At 38.8% G+C, this 23,285-nt stretch overlaps 1 protein-coding gene across 1 annotated transcript in view; it reads left to right on the top strand.

The window, feature by feature from the left end:
* The window catches only part of LOC124795477 (integrin alpha-4-like), a 554,156-nt gene that overhangs the window by 269,149 nt on the left and 261,722 nt on the right, over positions 1-23,285 (top strand). Inside the window, exons 11-12 of the mRNA XM_047259514.1 lie at positions 9,485-9,664; positions 16,609-16,782. Of these exons, the coding sequence (XP_047115470.1) occupies positions 9,485-9,664; positions 16,609-16,782 (354 nt within the window). The remainder of the gene's footprint in view (positions 1-9,484; positions 9,665-16,608; positions 16,783-23,285) is intronic.

The raw sequence follows: 23,285 nt of genomic DNA, 5'->3' as shown, positions 1-23,285 counted from the left end.
GGATATTCACTAGCAGGCATCTACACCAAATCCCGATGCTAAACCACCAACCGTCAATGAAATAGCAGAAATTATCAAGACACTGAAAAACAATAGAGCCCCAAGGGAGGATCGAATTATTGCAGATCTATGGAAGTTAAATGATGAAAGATTAATGGGAAAAATCCACAAAATCATAGTAAGCATTTGGGAAACAGAACAGATCCCTTCTGAATGGAAATGCACACTCATACATCCACTCCACAAAAAAGGGGACAAAATTGAACCAAATAATTACAGGGGTATCTCACTCATGCTGGTCACATATAAAATCCTATCAAAAGTTCTCATGAATAGATTAGAAGAACAAGCTGACCCACAAATAGGAGAATACCAGGCTGGTTTTCACAAGGGATGATCCTGCGTAGAACAGATCTGGAATCTGAAAATGATTCTCCAGATGAGAAACACCCGAAACACAGTGGTCACTTTTGTGGATTTTAAAAAGGCCTATGACTCAATAGACAGAGTAGTGCTCTGCAACACGCTGGAAGAATTCAGCATTGACAGAAAGACAAGAGCAATCAGGACATGTGAAAAAGAAGTCAAAGGAATGCAAATTGGCATTAGAAAAGATAATAGATTCAATGTGCAGTGTTTAGCTTTTGCAGATGACCTTGCAATCCTCACAAATAATAGAAAAGAAGCCACTAACACCATAGAGAAGTTACACAAAATTGCACAAAGAACTGGCCTGCAAATTTCATATGAGAAAACCCAGTACATAGAAAGAGTGCCACAAGACAAATTGCCTATTGTGACAACCCATGGGAAAATTGTACAAGTACCACATTTTAAGTACCTGGGAGAAATCATCCAGCCATCAGGGATCAACCTAAAGGCCAATGAGGAAAGAATAAAAAAATACAGAAAGCGTATAAACTCACGTGGAACTATTATAACAAAAAGTCCATGTCCATTAATGCAAAATTGAGGCACTACAACACTGTCGTACTTTCGGAGGCACTGTATGCATCTGAAACAACACAAATAAGTGGGCAAACTAAAATCAAAGAAATAGAGAAACAGGAAAGGAAAATTCTCAGGAAAATTTTTGGCCCAATACAAGAGCAAGGAATCTGGAAGAAGAGACCAACATCAGAATTATATAAATACACAGACATAATTATGGATGCAATAAGGAAAAGAAGAATGCAGTTCTACGGACATATCCACAGGATGAATGAAAACAGAATTTCAAAGTGAATTCTTAAAGTCATCAACTCAGGCAGGGGAAAAACAAAATGGATAAAAGAAGTTGAAGAGGACCTCAGACAAGCACTATCTGGTGATGGGTGAACCACTTAAGATTTCAACCTATGCTTCAGATTATGGTATAGTTGCAGAACTTTTCCAATGCAAATGGGGTTTGGAAAGTATAGACCATAGGTCAATAGCTTTTGCTAGCCACAGTCTCAACAAACATAAATTGAATTATCCACAGAAAAAGAATTATTAGTGATGGTATGGGGTATACAAAAATTCCAAACACTGATATGGGGGTCCCAAATATATGTTCATACAGATCACCAAGCTCTGTCATTTTTCATGAATAGTCAATTACTACATAGTAGATTGATGCAGTGGATGTCGTTTCTCCAGGAATATGACATTAAAATCCAGTATATAAAAGGTTTGGAGAATATTGTACCTGACGCTTTGTCTCAGCTACCAGTAGGCATGAATGAACTAAAGTGTACAAAAGGACCTGGTGTAATTTTTGTGATTAATTTTTTAACATTAGAGTATCCACATAACAAGGTACAAGAAAAGGCTCAGAAAATAACAGATAACATCCATCATGATCCCTATTTTACAGATATATTTGCTATGTGTGTTAGGAAATGGTTACCACCTAATCAAGATGGAAGGTGTAAGATTGTAGGACATAATTTTTTCTGGAGAGACAGTAACACAATGCAACATTGGCATTTATGTATACCGAATTTAGTAGAAGACGAGTTAGTGTGGTACATTCATAAGGGGTATGGGCATTTCGGTATAAATAAATGTATTGCACATACGAATAAGTCCTACTACTTTAAAGAGCTAGGACATAGAATAGCCTCAGTCATTAAAACTTGTGAAATTTCTCAGAACGTAAAAGAGGATAACACTCACGTTAAATATAAAATGTATCCAATTATTCCTAAAGCGTTACACAATCTAACAGCTGCAGATTTCTTTGGACCAATTGCAAAAGGAAAGGGAGGAGTGGCTTACGTTTTTGTCTTCATAGAATGTTTAGAATTATATATTAATACCTACAGCTGCTGACGGGTGGTGATATATATCAATGGGGAAAAGTGAAGATGCGTGCCCCAACTGGGACTCGAACCCGGGATCTCCTGCTGACATGGCAGACACTCTATCCACTTGAGCCACTGAGGGCACAGAGGATAGTGTGACTGCAGGGACTATCTCGCGCATGCCTCCCACGAGACCCACATTCTCACCTTATATGTCCACACACTACATTTGTAGTGTCACTACCCAGCACACTCATTACTCGTGCAAGACATTCTTACCAAGTCCCCTAAGAGTTCTGGTAATATGTGTGCATCCGCACAGAAGAGGAAGGTCATGGCCGGTACTGCCAGAACTATATACTTATATGGATATGGTGTCTGTTCTTTCAGACATGTCTGAAAGAACATGTACCATTGATGACCTACAGCCATCAGACATGTCCAAAAGAACAGACACCATATCCATATAAATATATAATTCTGGCAGTACTGACCATGATCTTCGTCTTCTGTGCAGATGTACACATATTACCCGAACATTTACAGGACTTGGTAAGAATGTCTTGCACAAGTAAGGAGTGTGTTGGGTAGGGACACTATGAATGTAGTGTGTGTACATATAAAATGAGAATGGGGGTCTCGTGGGAGGCATGCATGACATAGTCCCTGCAGTTGCACTTTCCTCTGTGCCCTCAGTGGCTCAGATGGATAGAGCATCTGCCATGTCAGCAGGAGATCCCAGGTTTGAGTCCCAGTCGGGGCACACATTTTCACCTGTCCCCATTGATATATATCACCGCCCGCCAGCAGCTGAAGGTATTAATACATAATTCTAGTTTTGTTCTAGATGGCTGCAGGTGGTGTCTGTTCTTTTAGACATGTCCAAAAGAACAGACGCCATATCCAAATTAGTGTATCATAGAATGTTGGTTGAAGTATGTTAAGATGTACCCCATTAAGAAAGCAAAACCACTAAAGGTAATACATTGTCTGCAACAATACTTTCTCGAGATAGGAAAACTGAAGCAGTTCCTTTCTGACAATGGACCACAGTTCACTAGTAATGAGTTTAAAAAAATTTCTACCTTGGGAAAATATTCATCAAATATTAATCTCCAACTATAATCCATCTCATAATCCACGTGAAAGGGTTATGAAAGAAATTGGGAAGTTACGCGCTCATACTGCCATAAAGAACACATGTTGTGGGCAATGAAATTTTGTTTATCAACTGGACTAACCCCCTTGGAAGTAATCAGTAAACCCTTTGGAGGTGAACCTTTTATTAAATGCTTTACTTGGCCAGAACAACCTACTAATGTTTACCAACTGAATCAAATAATAGTTGCTAAGAACTTAGTTAAGAGGGCACAACAATGAGTAAGTAAATATAATGAGGAGGCTAACAAACCTCAGTATAAGGTCGATGACCTAGTTCTAGTAAAACAGCATGTTCAGAAATCTGCTCTGAAGAAAGCAACGCATAAATTTTTTTAAAAATATGTGGGGCCTTACTGGGTACAATAGGTAATCTGCCCAAAACCCTTATTTTTAGTGGATCCTGCAACAGGAGAAGAAGAAGGGAAATATAATGTTAAGGATATAAAGTGCTATATTCCCCAGGGATATTAACATTCGGTGTTAACTAGCAGAGTCACGACCATTGGATCCTAAGTTGTTTTCGGTGTTACTTCCCCATTAGTTTTCCTACACCAAATCCCCTTCAATTCTACATCTGTTCTATAATCTATTCTCGAATTCTTAAACTATTCTACAATTTAAGTAGTTACAAAACCAGATATGACTACAAGATTGAGACCTATTTAAGAGAATCAGAGATAAATAGTGTTCTCTAAACATGGAATGAAACTAATAGAAAATAGTACTAATATAAAGGTAATATCATGGTACTGTTCAAGCAAAGTAAGATCTAAATGTCATAAACTGAACAGAGTACTTTATGTGTGTATTAAAAATAGTATAAACTGAATGACTAAGCCATTATGTTGCCTTAGTGTATAATTTTCTATTTTTATGGGATAATTTTATACCTTTTGGGAGAGGTAAGGTAAAGGGGAGGGCTTTTATCAATTTTGGAAAGAGTGGGTAGTGTAGATACAAACATGACTAACACGACACACACACCACACCTTTCAAATGACCCTCACAGACAAGTGTAACTGATTCTTAACCATTTGGCATTCCATAGGAGTTGCTAAGATCTTTCTTTGGGGACTTCAAAGGTGAAGGTGAGAATGTCCATTCTGCAGGAGATGTTTAACACCATACCTCCTCTGGCTTCTCACTCAAGTACCAGCGAAGTAGGGATTCTGGAAAGGGAGGTGGGAAGGGTTTCCTGTCTTTGGGGATTTCTTCTTTCACTTCTTAGCATCCATTTCTATTTTTTCCTCTCTTACTTCTCATCTGAGTACTGGTCTATCTTTCCATATGCATATACGTCTATCACTGAAGTCCTTCTCATTCTCCGTGGTTTCCTATAACCTTCAACTTATTTCAAATAAGTAGGCCGAAGAATCAGGTTGCACAAACACACATCGACGTACACACAAAACACAAACATGAAAATCACAGGTTAGAAAACTAAAATGATGTCAGAACTGCCAAGGGATATAGGGGAATAATGACCTATGTACATCTGGGTAGATGCACGTATTGTATGGTTGATGTATGATGGTTCCGCATCACCCCCTATTTTTTCTTCTGTCGCTTCCTATATATTTATACATAGGTATGAGAAATGAAGAACTAATGAGCATGAGCCAGAGAGAAACTAATGGTGATAATTAGTTAGGAATATCAGTCGAACATTTGTTCTGAAGATTTGTAGGATAGTGGGACAAGTCTAGAATAAAGAAAGGTATGATATAGTGAATTATATATAAATATGAGGTCTACTGAAAGCGTAGAAGTTGAAAAGTAGTGGAGGACTCTAGGGGATCAAATAAGATACCAAGAGGTAAGGGTGAAATGTGAAGTAGAATTGAATTTTGCCAGGTAATATTTAGTGACATTATACATAAAGATGTATACTAGGGCAATGAACCATGAGGCCTACTCACAGAGAATAAGAGGGGTGCACCCAGCTTTTATTGACTGAAGGAAAGGGCAGATAGGCAGACTGAAGAGAGGCTGACCTATACCGTGCAGGCAGGGGCACCAAGAAGGGGATTGACTTGTACCATAGAATATAGGAATATGAAAGGAGCATATCTACCAAAATGGAAGGAGGTAGCGCATCCATAGGATAAACACAGAGGTAAGGTTTAGGTACTGTACCTAAAATGAAAAGGGCAGTATCATGACAAAAGTCACACATTTTGTAGAGATTATTCTGGTAAGTTTGAATTCTCTATTCCACTAGTATTGTCAAGTTTTATATTAATAAGTGTCAGACAGAACCTTTTCATTTGCCCAGACTTCCTCCAGACTACGGGAAATGGTAGTTAATGAAATTAACACGTACTAAAGAAAAAACAGTACAGAAGAGTAGAGTGAAGAATGACATAATTAAGTGTGTGTGTCAACTGGAGTCTCTGATTAGAGGTTAGAAATATTGTCTGCACAATTCATATAAATGAAAGTTGTAACTTCAATATTAAGTGCAATGTTCAGATAATTATTATTGAAACAAAAAGAAACAGAAGGTATTAGGTACATGATTGCTAGAAAAAAAAATGATATATAAACTGATTGAAAAATAAATTATTGTTGAGATAGATATTAATGTACATGATGCATATGTGTAAAATATCACATGTTCAAGCTAAGGGGAGGGATATGTAGTGCTTCAAGAATTTTGTGGTAAATTCTAGAAACACTTGGCTCTCCACCATCTTGAACACCCAATATTTTAATGACGAGGGTAAGAGAGCCTTTTACTGTGCCACACATGTCTGTGTGTGCAGAAAGGACAGCTGTCACAAGGAGCTATGAGCTGCTTCAGACAAATGGCCCCGACAAGTGGTTACCAGCAGCACCTTGGAAGTTATAGATATAAGTCAAAGAGTGTTTGGATAATGTTTCGTGGTTTGTGGTGTCATGATGATTGTTACAGAGGCATATGAAGTGTGTATTATATAAAGATCTTTACTTGATGTCTTGGCTCTGCATGAGGCAGAACATTTGTGACTGTATGAGTGTTTAGTAGATTCTGACATTTATCTTGGAACCAGTTGGCTTTCTGGAGTTTGTACAGAATAATTGTTACTTTAGGATGAGTGTTGAAAATATATTGTTGTTGAACTGCCAAGATCTTATGAGTACATAATTTATTTCAAGAATATAGAGCTGGTTAACAATATTCCCTTTAAGCTGATAATGTCTTCAGAGATGAATTAAACAGTGAGAACAATGTAGCTGATAACCCAAAGAAGAGGATTGGCTGCACACACAATGTGTAAGTCAACTGGAAGAGATGTGTGAGTCATGCAACTCAACACTGCACTGTCTCTTATCATCCAAGAAAAGTGTTAGAACTTCTTTGCCTGCCTGCACACCTAACATATTGCAGCATTGGAGATGCTTTTCTCGCAGTAATACCCAACATTTGTGATGGCTGCTAACTGAATGTCACCTGCTGTACCACTTCAAGGCCATGAAGAAAATTGCTGGAAGGAGTTGTAATTGAATGGCAGTCATGTTACAACCCAACATCAGAAAAACTATCCCGCTTTATGTGCATGAGGACATAAAACTGGTACTATACTTATCTGGCTAGAGACTTCACTGGAGTCTCTCAGTTTTTCACCTCCTGCTACATGGTGTCTCTTCAGATTTTTGTAACCTTGTGGAACAATCAGATCAATTCGCCTAAAAAAAGGCAGAAAATGGCTTGAAAAATGTGTTAAATGGCAGCTGTCAGTTGAAATAGATAGAGGAGGCATGGGTACTGCAGCATTGCGAAAAATTGTCACTGTCTTTTCATCTGGAATGCACCTAGGTCATGTTACAACACTGCCAATAGTTTGGCAAGGGTCCAACATTGTCAGCATTATTGTGTCAGCTTTCTCACTTGTGTTAGAAGTACAGTATAATTATATGTTTTATAGGGTAAAGTGATGAAAATAGTCTGCTGTACCTGAATGCACTCCACATAGTTGGAGATAGTACAGAAATGGACTGTGTACAAAGATTATTTACTTCTACAATGAATTTTATGATTGATGATAGGTGCAGGGTGGTTTTCTAAAATTGTATTTAATTGATGCTGCAGGAAAAAATGTGGATACAGGCCATTGTAATAATTTATATAGCCTGATAATGGTTGTTTTGAATGAAACTTGTAGCAAATGAAGAAATTATTTTATTAGCAGGACTTGGTAGGACATAAATAAGAATTTCTTTACATATCCACTAGGGACTATTTCTGACTTCCTGGGTGTACTTGTCAACAGTGGGAAGCACTCTGACAGGCCATGCCAGACAGTCTGACCATGAGTTCAGAGATATTTTATGGATCTTTATTGATCTGTGAACACCCCTTGTTGACTCTCTGTATGCTACGTGTGACATTCCTGGTCATAAATCAATTTGTAGTCAGCAATCACATTGAAAAATTGGTTGCAAATGAGGATAGGTACAGCATTGCCTACTTCCAATAACGTGGTCAATGCACACACACATTCAGTTTCACAGGTTTTGCTTTTGCTTCCATAAATGACAGCCCCCCTCCCCATTAATGTATTAGTTGTGAGCCGTCTGTGTCTTAATTACATAGCTAAGTATCATTAAACATGTATGCACATAATGCACTTTCTAATTATATTATAACAGTCATTGTGCAGTATAACCCAACCAATCACCAAACAGTCTACTCAACTGGACAATACATGTGTCACTTTTATATTAAAGTTATTCAGCAATCATTGTTAATTGTCCTTCTTCATTGTCCATCTTCTTATTAACAACAACACTTCATTGCACCATTACATTATTGCTGTTTTGACTGACACAGGACCCAGACTCAAACCTCAGAACAAACTGACATAAAATGTCTTCAGGCCCACTGTTTATAAGGACTTGCAAAAATGGCTACTATAGTTTAAAATTCTCAGATACATAATTTCAATGATTTACAACTAGAATTTTACATCTTAAATTAAATGAATAGTGTAGAAAAATTGGTTGAGGTCTCAACTTTATGTTACAATAAGAGTTCTGACTGGAATAAGCCTTCTTGATGACAAAACAGCAAAAATAGCTAAAATAAACTATATCATAATAAAAGTGTTAATTACACAGAAAGTAATTAAGTTGCAACATTCCTACCATGTTTTGAAAATTAGCTACATGAATTTTGTAAGGATTTCTATGGGTTATTTTCCTACTTTTATTGGTAATATGGTAAACGCATCGGTTTATGTATCAACAATGTGATTGGAATAGGAAATAATTACTGTTAGTTAACTGAACTGAGCTTTGGCAAAACTAATTACTTGAAATGATTCAAAATAATTAAGAAATTATTCTGACTAATGCAATTTAGCAAAGTAGGACCTGGTCTTATATTTGGAATTACAGAATGACAGCTATATGTTACGGCACATCTCTAACTAACACTAATCATAAGAAGAAGAAAAAATACATCTAAGGAGGTAAATAACAAAAGAAAATGAAATGGGAATGGGTCCCAGCTTGCTTTGCCACACACACACACACACACACACACACACACACACACACACACACACACACACACACACACACACTGTTAATGTCAGACAGACCAATGACCAATTTTCAAGTATACCTTCCATTTGGTAATACTATTTTGTGCCACAATTTTGCCAGGGCATCATCATGTAGTGAAAATATTATCACTATACTTCATATTGTCTCAAGGATCAGAAAAGTCCTCTAACTTACAGACAAGAGTGTAACACCAGTGGATAATTACTACAGAAAATGCAGTCTTTTACTGTATATATCACTACAGTAAATCAGGGCTTTAATTTTATAGTTCGATTGTCAAGCTGGCAGTGTTTAATACTGAAAAAGTTTGTCCCTACTATATGAAATTAATTTGACTAACTTAAAGAAAAACTATGATTGATGTGTGAGTGTATCATAACTTAAATACATCACTTACTATCATACATTGTTGTGGCTTTGCAACACAGTTAGTTTTTTCAGGGATCTTATACAAAGAAATCCATCAATGTAACCTCATTTTTCAGATATAGCTGTGGGAGCTCCATACAGTAATGACTATAGAGGTACTGTGTATATCTATATTGGAGGAAAGAATGGCCTCTCACTAGCACAGGTCATAGATGCTGCTCAAATAAGTTCATCACTCAGAGGTTTTGGTATCAGTATTCATCACACAGTTGAGACGTGTGAACGTGATAAAGCATGTAAGTGTTTGTCAATATTTTGAAAAGTGTTTGATTGTCTGTAATTATTTTTTATTATTTTGTTCTTGCAGTCTACAGTCCTAAGACTGGTTTCATACAGCTCTCCACACTAGTCTGTCCTGTGCAATCATCTGCATCTCTGATTTACTACTGCAACAAACATCCATTTTAACTTGCTTACCATAGTCAAGTGTTGGTCTCTCTCTGTAGAGGTTTTGCCCTTCACACTTCCCTCAATTGTCAAATGGGTGAGTCCATGATATCTCAGGATGTGCCCATCAACTTACTCCCGCTTTCAGTCACATTGTCCCATTAACTTCCTTTTTCCCCAGCTCAGTTATGTATATCCTCATTAATTATTCAATCCAACCATCTAATCTGTTGCATCCTTCTACAGCAAAGTTTTTCAGAAGCTTCAATGCTCTTCATATATGAGTTGTTTACTATCCAAGTATTACTGTCTTGCACACCTGAAGTCCAGACAAAAACTGACAGAAAAGTTTTCCCATCACTTAACTGTATATTCTGTTACATTGTAATACCTTTTTTCCCAAAACAATATCCATTCTGTTCAACTGATGTTTCAAGACCGTTGGCCTCACTGACAGAACTGAAATGTCAGTGGCAAATCTGAAAAAATTAATAATAACTTCTCCATGAACTTTAATTTTCTTTCTAAATTTCTCCATGGTGTCTTTTACAGCTTGCTAAATGTATAGATTGAATAACATCTTGAATAGGCCATAACTCTTTCTCACTTCATTTGCAACTATTTCCCCCTTACATTGCTTTCAAATCTTGTGATTGCATTCTGGTTTCTCTAAAAGCTGTAGATAATTTTTTGCTTCCCATTTTTTTATCATTTTCTGCTACTTGCATAATTTTATAGAGTGTATTCCAGTCAACTTTATGAAAACATGCCTTAAAGCTAGTATTGATGTAAACATTTTCATTCTGCAGTGGAATGAGCACTTATATGAAACCTGACAGATTAAAACTGTGTGCCAGACTGAGACTTTAACTCAGGACCTTTGCATTTTGCAGGCAGCTGCTTGTGGTAGAGCACTTGCCCACGAAAGTCAAAGATCCTCAGTCGAGCACACAGTTTTAATCTTCCAGGAAGTTTCATAGGTTTTCTTTATTCAGTCTGTCTTCTAAAATAAATCATAAGGTCAGTATTGCCTCATGTGTTTTTATTTTTCAAAATGACCTTCCACAAGGTCAGCTTATATCAGTTTTTCATTCTTCTATAAATAATCTGGGTCCATACACTGAACAGTGACTTATTAAATTAATTGTTCATTAATATTCACATATATCATTGGCTCTGATCATCTTTGGAATTGGAATTACTGACTTCTTCTTGCAGTCTGAGAGTTTTTAGTACTCATACTGATATGGGAAAACTCAACTACAAATATACAAAGGTTGGAACTTTAATAGTGGCAACTATTTATTTACAGTTCGCACAAAATAGATACATGTTTCAAAGCTTTATTCACCTTCAAAGTGGTCACCGGCATTGTGTATAACCCATTGCTAGTGATGTGGAAATGTAGGATATTCTTAGCAGTGCCAGTTGTATGGACAGTTTGAGCGGCATGGTCTATTGCCCGACAAAATTGTAGCAGTTCTGAAGTGAATGCCGTGAAGTGTTCCCATCAGTTTAGAAATCGAGTTGAACTTATGATGGCTTAAGTCAGGGGAGTGCAGCAGGTTGTATAGCACTTAACAGCCCCATAAGTCAGACAAATCAGTAACAGCTTGCATGTATGTGCTTGAACATAGTCCTGCAAAATGATGGTCAGATCCTGCAGAAAGTGTCATCACTTCTGCCTCTAAGCTACTCATTTTTGGAACACAAACTACGACCAGCTTAGAGGCAGAACTGATGACACTTTCAGCAGGATCTGACCATCATTTTGCAGGTCAATGCTCAAGCACACACAGTGCAAGCTGTTACTGATTTGTTTGACTTACAGGGCTGCTAAGTGCTATACCACCTACTGCACTCCCCTGACTTAAGCCCTCATAACTTCAACTCGATTTCTAAACTGAAGGAAACACTTCACAGCATTTGCTTCAGAATTGCTACAAATTTGTCAGTGTATGGACACAACAATAATGCATCATGTTTGCAACATCAGTGGTAGCAGCAGTATTTGATCTACAAAAGACATTGTTGTTGTGGTGTTCAGTCCAGAGACTGGTTTGATACAGCTCTTCATGCTACTCTATCCTGTGCAAGCCTCTTCATCTCCCAGTACCTACTGCAACCTTCTTCTAGTCAAGTTGTGCCACAAATTTCTCTTCTCCCCAACTCCATTCAATACCTCCTCATTAGTTATGTGATCTACCCAATCTTCAGCATTCTTCTGTAGCACCACATTTCAAATGCTTCTTGTCTAAACTATTTATCGTCCATGTTTCACGTCCATATATGGCTACACTCCATACAAATACTTCCAGAAATGACTTCCTGACACTTAAATCTATACTCAGTGTTAACAAATTTCTCTTCTTCAGAAACGCTTTCCTTGCCATTGCCAGTCTACATTTTATACTCTCCTTACTTCGACCATCATCAGTTTTTTTGCTCCCCAAATAGCAAAACTCATTTAATACTTTAAGTGTCTCATTACCTAATCTAATTCCCTCAGCATCACCCAACTTAATTCGACTACATTCCATTATCCTCATTTTGCTTTTGTTTATGTTCATCTTATATCCTCTTTTCAAGACACTGTTCATTCCATTCAACTGTTCTTCCACGTCCTTTGCTGTCTGTGACAGAATTACAGTGTCATTGGAGAACCTCAAAGTTTTTATTTCTTCTCCATGGATTTTAACACCTACTCTGAATTTTTCATTTGTTTCCTTTACTACTTGCTCAGTGTAGAGATTGAATAACATTGAGGATAGACTACAAACCTGTCTCACTCACTTCCCAACCGCTGCGTCCTTTTCATGGCTCTCGACTCTTATAACTGCCAACTGGTTTCTGTACAAATTGTGGATAGCCTTTTGCTCCTCTGTATTTTACCCCTGCCACCTTCAGAATTTGAAAGATAGTACTCCAGTCAACATTGTCAAAAGCTTTCTCTAAGTCTACAAATGCTAGAAATGTAGGTTTACCTTTCCTTAATCTGTCTTCTAAGGTAAGTCGTAGGGTCAGTATTGCCTCATGTGCAAAATACATTAATTTACTTATTTTATTGTGTGCTTTTGAGTAGAAGTAAAAATTTTCTACCTTTGTTGTGTGACAAGTAATACCGTCTTTTTATTTGATTGATGATTGATGTATTTACAAGTGCTACACTTGAGTGTATGGATTTTGTAGTGTGGCTTTAGGTATCATTGTTGCCAGTATGAATAAATCATCAACCTATGTCAACAATACAAAAGCACCAGTTCATCTTCACCTGGAGATAAACATCTTATTCTGGTCGTACCGTGGATACTTGGAAATTTAGTGATTCCGATACCAGTTGTGTGAATGATATCATATGCCTTAAAATTGGCAGGAGTATTTGACCATTGCTGATAAGGCTGCTGGCACATCGTGAATTGCTTCAACTACTGGGACTGGCAGCAAAGTCTTTACATTATCAGGAGCTCCAATGTTATTTATTTGTTGAAGTGTGTCAAAAAAATAACACTACAGTTTCGATGTATTTCATGGACAGTCAGCCATCAGATGTGGATGTTGTACTATCAGCATGTACAGCATGAAATGAGTGCAGCCAAGTGCATTGAGTGATTTATGTTAGCATCAAAGATGCCTGTTTCCTGAGGTCAGATGCCAGTCTTGTCGGAGATGACTATCCTTGCACATGAGGTGAAGTTCAGCCAACAATTTAAGGCATCATCCTCAGAACTGAATGCATTCTTCTAGTTAAAAACCAGATGAAAAGTGTTAAGCAGAAGCTTTCTGGATTCTGTGAAAAACTTTCAAGCAAATTTATTGCCCTGTCTTCTCAAGCTGAGAACTGTAGCCCCTGCCCCCATGAATTGATTAGGTGTATACTGCACTCAGTGAAAAGCTTCTTGGGTAACAATATATGTGCTGTGTGCACTTGAAGTTTTTTTTTAGATAAGGGCTAATCCTCAGAGGAGCCATTTATTGGAGTGAATAGTAGGTACAGTAACCTATTTTCACTATAAATGAGCATGAAGTTACATGCAGGACAGAAAAATAAATTATAAGCCTAATATTAGTCAATTATAGATGTACTTACCGTTGAATCCTAGAAATACCCTCACATAAAGATAATAATGTAATTGTAATACCTGGACATTTTGTATAAACTAAGTAGCAGAATGCATCAAGATGACTGGGACAAGATCGACAGCATCACTCAAGGAGCATGCAGAACGAACTCGAGCGCTGCACCGAACGGCAAAAGAAAAAGTTTGAAAGATTCCGGAAGCAGACCGACAAGGCGATTCCTGACATGTCACACACAGTGGCCAACCTCACTGTACGACAATTGACTGAAGAGGAAGTGTCTGTTCTTCAAAAAGCAGGGAATTTCGCTATCATCCCGAGAACTATACCTATGGAGGACATCATTGCCAACACCGAAGCAGCCATTCGGACCCTTCATTGTGAAAGGGCAGAGGAAATATGCACTGAAACAGCCAGGATATTGCACCGAGCAAAACCACCAGCTTGCAACCTGAAGAAAGAAGAGGTATAAGCCATTAAGAATCTCAACGCCAACAAGAGTATATTGGTACTGCCTGCCGATGATGGGAATGCGACCGTCGTAATGAAGATCGAAGATTATGAGCAAAAGATCCGAGACCTATTACATCCGATGACGTACCAAAAACTAAGTGCAGATCTGATGCAGCGTATCACTTGGAATACAAATCGATTAATCAAGGTGTCTTCTCTGCTGGCAGACATACAGAGAAACCTGCACAACACAGAAGCCCTACTGCCTCGGCTGTATGGATTACCCAAGATCCATAAGAACAACATTCCACTGAGACCGATCGTTAGCGCTCTTGGCTCACCAACGTATAAACTGGCGAAACACTTGGCCTCTCTGCTCCAGCCACACGTGGGGAAGACCGTCACATACATTAAGGACTCAGGACATTTCATTGAGAAGCTGAAGAAACTGAAACTTGCGCCAAACGACATCCTGGTCAGTTTTGATGTTGTTTCATTATTTACGAAAGTGCCACTCAGTGACGCTCTGGAGCACATCGGTTCCATGTTCCCGCAAGACATCAAAAAGCTCTTCCATGCATGTCTCACCATGAGCTATTTCATGTGGAATGGCGATTTCTACGAACAGCTGGAAGGTGTTGCCATGGGTAGTCCTCTCAATCCAGTGGTGGCCAACTTCTTCATGGAACAATTCGAAGCACAGGCACTGGACTCGGCGACTTGCAAACCTAAGGTGTGGTACAGGTATGTTGATGATACTTTCGTGGTGTGGAGCCATGGTGAAGAACAGCTCGGCGAATTCCTGAGACACTTGAACAGCCTCCATGCCAATGTAACATTTACCATGGAAGTAGAAAAGGACAAGAAACTGCCATTTCTAGATGTGCTGGTCACAAGGGACGGCGAAAACCTGGGACACAGCGTGTATCGGAAACCAACACACATGGACCGATACCTGCACAATCTGTCAAACCACCACCCGAGCCAGAAAAGAGGCATGATTAGTACGCTTGTAATGAGAGCAGGACGAATATGTGAGCCTCAACACCTCAAACGAGAAATGCGACACCTGGAAACTGTTCTGCGGAGCAATGGGTACTCCACAAATTACATTAGAAGTGTAACAGAGCCAAACACTTGGCGAAGTAAGGAACCAGAAAAAGAAATGTCAGGTACAGCCTTTCTGCCATACATTCCCAGAGTGACAGACAGAATCGGCCGTATATTGCGCAAACACGGGGTAAAGATGATTTTCAAGCCGACAAGGAAGATCAAAGAGTGTCTTAGATCGGCGAAGGAGAAAAGAGACCCACTTGCAATGTCGGGAATATACCGTATACCATGCACATGCGGAAAAGTTTATGTCGGAATGACTGGACAATCAATTGACACCAGGATCAAAGAACATAAGCGACATTGCAAGTTGGGGCAGGTGGAGAAATCGGCCGTGGCAGAGCATGCACTGAATGAGACCGACCACGTAATAAAATTCGCCAACACGGAAATTCTGGCTGTAGAGAAGCACTATCACACACGTTTGTTCAGAGAAGCTGTAGATATCCAAAAACACGCGAACAGTTTCAACAAGAAAGAGGAAAGCCTTAAGGTAAACGGATCCTGGCTGCCCGTACTGCAGCAAACGACCTTCGCAGGTAGCAAGAGGAGAACCGCACCCGAAATGACCGCGGAGAAGCCCTTGGACGTTGGCGCGCCAGGTACATATAGTCTGCGGCCGTGAGCTCACCTCCAGTTCACCACCGGCAATGGAGGGTGAAGCTTTGACAATGCCAGCCACTCGTCCTGGTGAAACGTCAGAAAAATCATTAGATGAATGTCAGCTGAAGAACCCAAGACAGAAGCCAATAGGCAGTTTGTCAACAAGCGGCCAAGAAAGCCTTAACAATTTTGAATTAGAAATGTGTTGGTCACAGAAGTGACTGGCTCTTATGAAATAGAACTGTATATTACATAATCACTATTATCGTTAATGTTAGCCTGTTACCAAAATTTAGTGGAGTTGTTAATTGTATCAGTTCATTTGAAATATTCCAGCTTGTGTATTTCATGATTGTTTCATCACCCTAGCAATAGGTCTGTGCCATCTTACCCTGTACTTAGTTTGAGCACCGAAGTATATGAGCCATGACATTGCATTTATCATGTGGCCATAAATATGTACTTCAGGGCCACTTACACTATTTTTCTGTGTGAAGTTATGGAAGCAATTCTTCATTACTATGTAATTATGGTTTTTCATTTGCAGATATGGCCATAGGTGCATACCTGTCAGGACATGTGGCTGTTCTGAGAAGTTACCCTGACATTAGCCTACATGTACAGCTGAATTCTTCAATAAAGACAATTGAAAAAAGTAATCACCAATTTTTACTCACAGTTTGTTCTTGGTATGATGCGGCATGTGGTCCTTCAGAAATAAGTAAGTGAGTAATAATTAGGTAGCTACAGTTTAGAGCAAATTATATTTTTGCTTTTAAACATTGAAGTAGACAAAATTATTGTCTAAGAATTGAATTAAAATAATTGAATGAACTGTAAAATTGAAATGTGTCAGAATAGGTGATCATTATTTTCATTTTTAAGGAGTATATATAAAAGTGAAAAAAAGAAAAAAGAAAACCTTTAGCACCTTCTTCACAGAAGAAGGATGGATAAGTTGATGGAGATTAGACAGGAAGGGCAGGTCACTCAGGACCAGGTTTAGAGGAACCCACATGTTGTGAGAGTAAAGAGAGACAAATCCAAAAATGTAGGCATCAGAGGTAGTACATTGGTAAGCACTGTGCCAATGTCACTCCAAAATTTTATTAGGGACAATAAAAATTGAAGATGGTTCAAGAAGAAGAGAAGTGAAATGAATAGTGCAATTAAGAACTAGGAGGAAAATGGTAAAGGAAAAAGGGAAAGCATTGAAAGAGAGAGGGGAAAGGGGGAGAATGAGATATGAAGACGAAAAATAAAAAGTAATAGAGTGAATATAAAAATAGTACCAAAGAATGGGGAGTGGTCTTGACAAAAGGTAAGTTCAGGAGTAGGGTGGGCAAGGTCTGTGGGGTGGTTCGAGGGAAGAAAACCTGGGAGGAGTTGTTGGTATAAATGTTCAGAGAGTTGGCAGATGTGCAGTTACACTTTCAGTTGATGCCCTGCCCATGCAGAACAGAATATTGATGTAGAAAGAGTGGAAATTTTCAAAGTACAGTTGTTTGTTGCCTCTTGTTTGGTTTTATATAATAGTAACTTAACTGAGATATAGGTCAATGTCACTGAATTTAGCTTTGTGTTTTGGAAATGAATCAATGAATTTGAATTCGTAGAAGTAGCTAAGTTGTCACAGGAATTGGAAGAACTCTCTTTCCACTTGATACCAGGCCACAAAAATATAATCTATAAATGTGTGCTGATTTTGAGACCCAGCACCTGTGTATTGAAAAATTCCTCTTGCTTACAGCAGATGAAAAGTTTGCCATTGGATAGGGGACCTGGTTTCCCATAATGGTCCAGATGATTTGTTTATAAGTCAAGCTCGTGAATGTGAATAAGTTGTTAATCCTGAAATTGATGGGTAACAATAAATAAGTTTTTAGGGAGACTTTCAGGTGGATCTTCGGAGAGCTACAGTTGTAGGCTGGTGAGGCTATTTGTATGTGGGATTTTTGAGTAGACTGCAGTCAAACTGAAATAGCAAGGAGGATTCCAAGAGGGAAAAGAGTGAATTGATTTGAAAATTTCCAGGAAGTGATTGGTGTCTTTTATATTGGTAGGGTGCTTTTAGTGACAGATACACTAGCCATGATGGTTACATTTCTGTAATTTGGGAAATAGGTAGAAGGCTAAGTATATGGATTAGGAGGTGTCAGTAATTACATGGAGGCAACTTTGTATCCTTGTAATGCTAATAAACCTTGTTGTTGTTGTTGTTGTTGTTGTTGTTGTGGTCTTCAGTCCTCAGACTGGTTTGATGCAGCTCTCCATGCTACTCTATCCTGTGCAAGCTTCTTCATCTCCCAGTACGTACTGCAGCCTACATCCTTCTGAATCTGCTTAGGGTATTCCTCTCTTGGTCTCCCTCTACGGTTTTTACCCTCCATGCTGCCCTCCAATGCTAAATTGGTGATCCCTTGATGCCTCAGAACATGTCCTACCAACCAATCCCTTGTTCTAGTCAAGTTGTGCCACAAACTCCTCTCTCCCCAATCATATTCAGTACCTCCTCATTAGTTATATGATCTACCCATCTAATCTTCAGCATTCTTCTGTAGCACCACATTTTGAAAGCTTCTATTCTCTTCTTGTCTGATCTATTTATTATCCATGTTTCACTTCCATACATGGCTACACTCCATACAAATACTTCCAGAAAGGACTTCCTGACACTTAAACCTATACTCAATGTTAAAAAATTTCTCTTCTTCAGACACACTTTCCTTGCCATTGCCAGTCTACATTTTATATCCTCTCTACTTTGACCATCATCAGTTATTTTGCTCCCCAAATAGCAAAACTCCTTTACTACTTTAAGTGTCTCATTTCCTAATCTAATTCCCTCATCATCACCCGATTTAATTCGACTACATTCCATTATCCTTGTTTTGCTTTTGTTGATGTTCATCTTATATCCTCCTTTCAAGACACTGTCCATTTCATTCAACTGCTCTTCCAAGTCCTTGACTGTCTCTGATAGAATTACAATGTCATCGGCAAGCCTCAAAGTTTTTATTTCTTCTCCATGAATTTTAATACCTACTCTGAATTTTTCTTTTGTTTCCTTTACTGCTTGCTCAATATACAGATTGAATAACATCGGGGATAGGCTACAACCCTGTCTCACTCCCTTCCCAACCACTGTACAAATTGTAAATAACCTTTCGCTCCCTGTACTTTACCCCTGCCACCTTCAGAATTTGAAAGAGAGTATTCCAGTCAACAGTGTGAAAAGCTTTCTCTAAGTCTACAAATGCTAGAAATATAGGTTTGCCTTTTCTTAATCTAGCTTCTAAAATAAGTTGTAGGGTCAGTATTGCCTCACATGTTCACATATTTCTACGGAATCCAAACTGATCTTCCCCGAGGTCGGCTTCTACTAGTTTTTCCATTCGTCTGTACAGAATTCATGTTAGTATTTGGCAGCTGTGACTTATAAAACTGATAGTTCAGTAATTTTCACATCTGTCAACACCTGCTTTCTTTGGAATTGGAATTATTACATTCTCCTTGCAGTCTGAGGGCACTTCACCTGTCTCATACATTTTGCTCACCAGATGGTAGAGTTTTGTCAGGACTGTCTCTCCCAAGGCTGTCAGTAGTTCTAATGGAATGTTAACTTTTCCCGGGGTCTTATTTCAACTTAGGTCTTTCATTGTTCTATCAAACTCTTCACGCAGTATCATATTTCCCATTTCGTCTTCATCTACATCCTCTTCCATTTCTATAACATTGCCCTCAAGTACATCGCCTTTGTATAGACCCTCTATATACTCCTTCCACCTTTCTGCTTTCCCTTCTTTGCTTAGAACTGGGTTTACATCTGAGCTCTTGATATTCATACAAGTGGTTCTCTTATCTCCAAAAGTCTCTTTAACTTTCCTGTAGGCAGAATCAATCTTACCCCTAGTGAGAGAAGCCTCTATATCCTTACATTTGTCCTCTAGCCATGCCTGCTTAGCCATTTTGCACTTCCTGTCAATCTCATTTTTGAGACATTTGTATTCCTTTTTGCCTGCTTCATTTACTGCATTTTTGTATCTTCTCCTTTCATCAATTAATTTCAATATTTCTTCTGTTATCCATGGATTTCTACTAGCCCTCGTCTTTTTGCCTACTTGATCCTCTCCTGCCTTCACTACTTCATCCCTCAAAGCTACCCATTCATCTTCTACTGTATTTCTTTCCCCCATTCTTGTCAATTGTTCCCTTATTCTCTCCCTGAAACCTCTGTACAACCTCTGGTTTAGTCAGTTTATCCAGGTCCCATCTCCTTAAATTCCCACCTTTTTGCAGTTTCTTCAGTTTTAATCTACAGTTCATAACCAATAGATTGTGGTCAAAGTCCACATCTGCCCCTGGAAATATCCTATAATTTAAAACCTGGTTCCTAAATCTCTGTCTTACCATTATATAATCTATCTGAAACCCGTCAGTATCTCCAGGATTCTTCCATGTATACAACCTTCTTTTATGATTCTTGAACCGAGAGTTAGCTATGATTAAGTTGTGCTCTGTGCAAAATTCCACCAGGCAGCTTCTTCTTTCATTTCTTACCCCAATCCATATTACTTCTCTTCCTTTTCCTACAATTGAATTCCAGTCACCTATGGCTATTAAATTTTCGTCTCCCTTCACTATCTTCATAATTTCTTTTATCTCATCATACATTTCTTCAATTTCTTCATCATCTGCAAAGCTAGTTGGCATATAGACTCATACTACTGTCATAGGCATGGGCTTTGTGTCTATCTTGGCCACAACAATGTGTTTCCTGTGCGGTTTGTAGTAGCTTATCTGCATTCCTATTGTTTTATTCATTATTAAACCTACTCCTGCATTTCTCCTATTTGATTTTGTATTTATAACCATGTATTCACCTGACCAAAAGTCTTGTTCCTCCTGCCACCGAACTTCACTAATTCCCACTATATCCAACCTTAACCTATCCATTTCCCATTTTAAATTTTCTAACCCACCTGCCCGATTAAGGGATCTGACATTCCATGCTCCGATCCGTAGAACGCCAGTTTTCTTTCTCCTGATAACGATGTCCTCCTGGTTAGTCCCCACCCAGAGATCCAAATGGGGGACTATTTTACCTCCGGAATATTTTACCCAAGAGGAAACTGTCATCATTTATCCATACAGTAAAGCTACATGCCCTCGGGAAAAATTACGGCTGTAGTTTCCCCTTGATGTCAGCCGTTCGCAGGTCCAACACAGCAAGGCCTTTTTGGTTATTGTTACAAGGCCAGATCAGTCAACCATCCTGACTGTTGCCCCTGGAACTACTGAAAAGGCTGGTGCCCCTCTAAGGAACCATACGTTTGTCTGGCCTCTCAACAGATACCCCTCCGTTGTGGTTGCACCTACGGTATGGCTATCTGTATCACTGAGGCACACAAGCCTCCCCACCAACAGCAAAGTCTATGGTGTATGGGGGGAGGTACTAAACCTTATGGAACTCAGTTTGGATGAAGCAATGGGGTAATAGGAAGAGTTTTGTGTGTTGAGGTGTCTGAGAACCAACAAAGCCCCTCTGATAGATATTCCCTTGGTCAAGTACTACAGTAGTGGAGCTTTTCTCAACAAGAATATGATGTTAGAGCAGACTGCCTTTGGTTACTGATTTCAGTTTGACTAACTTCTGGGCTCCAATGGTGTTTTAAAGAAGTGACTCTAAGACAATGCTGAAAGGCTTTCTTTCCTATATGGACATCATTAAGCAGCAATACTCTTTTATACAGACAACATATATGACACTTGGTGAGGGCACAATATTTTATGATGGTCCTATAAATGTGGTTCCTTTGGTAATGTGTTCATTTAATTCAATCATTTCTATCACAGTGCTGTTTTAGGCACTGAATTTTTGAAGTTGGTGGTGTTCTCATCACCAATGCCATCAGTAACACAAGATCCACAGTAAGGATTCTCATGCAGTGCTCCATGTTTTTGGATGATTTGATTATCTTTTCTTCAAACATGGCTAGAGGGTGAGTGTTCAATGTATGGACCATGAAATGTACATACTTAAAGATTGTTAGAGCTCTCCATCACGATGGAATCAGGATGACCACAGTACCAGTACATTAACCAGTCTCTGTGTTGATGTTGAAGAGCCACCATATGCCTTCCAGAGGCAGCTCTTCATGATGCATTAGGCACACAAGTTCATCACTCCATAATTACCAGTGTACAAAACTGTTGCTTGCACAACCATGGTATAGACTTTCAAAAGTCATGTGTGAGGACCTCATTTGTGATTTGTGTAAAGTATGAGTCAGTAGCACTTGTCTGATAAATACCTATCCTAACCATTAGTAAAAACTTTTTATTGTCTTGGCTTCTGAAATCAGACACAATAAACTTAGACCTACTCTTCGAGATGTGTTTTTAGTTCATTGCAAAATTTTAAGTGAACCCTACAACAATACATAAGTATCCATAGACAAGATATCTAGACTGGTTACCCATAATTACCAGGAATGCCTAGAAATTAAGAGTATTCAATTCTTTATAAATGGAAAAGGCAATAAATTTATGAAAAATTTACAAATAATCAGAAGTACATTAAACATCATTTTTTATATATAAAAACAAAGATGAGGTGACTTACCGAACGAAAGCGCTGGCAGGTCGATAGACACACAAACAAACACAAACATACACACAAAATTCAAGCTTTCGCAACAAACTGTTGCCTCATCAGGAAAGAGGGAAGGGGAGGGGAAGACAAAAGGAAGCGGGTTTTAAGGGAGAGGGTAAGGAGTCATTCCAATCCCGGGAGCGGAAAGACTTACCTTAGGGGGAAAAAAGAACAGATATACACTCGCACACACGCACATATCCATCCACACATACAGACACAAGCAGACATATTTAAGGACAAAGAGTTTGGGCAGAGATGTCAGTTGAGGCAGAAGTGTAGAGGCAAAGAAGTTGTTGAAAGACAGGTGAGGTATGAGTGGCGGCAACTTGAAATTAGCGGAGATTGAGGCCTGGTGGATGACGAGAAGAGAGGATATACTGAAGGGCAAGTTCCCATCTCCGGAGTTCGGATAGGTTGGTGTTGGTGGGAAGTATCCTTAATAAAAGTCCTTAATCTTTCCTCTCCCACATCCACACCGGCTGTTCAGAGCATCCTCCTACAGGCCAACCGTAAATTAGAACAGCATGCCACCCTCCACCTCAAAAAACTATCCAATCTCCTGGTTT

This window comes from Schistocerca piceifrons, chromosome 4 (genome assembly GCF_021461385.2).
Source record: "Schistocerca piceifrons isolate TAMUIC-IGC-003096 chromosome 4, iqSchPice1.1, whole genome shotgun sequence".
Taxonomy (NCBI): Eukaryota; Metazoa; Arthropoda; class Insecta; order Orthoptera; family Acrididae; genus Schistocerca; species Schistocerca piceifrons.
This window is presented reverse-complemented; position numbering and strand designations above follow the sequence as displayed.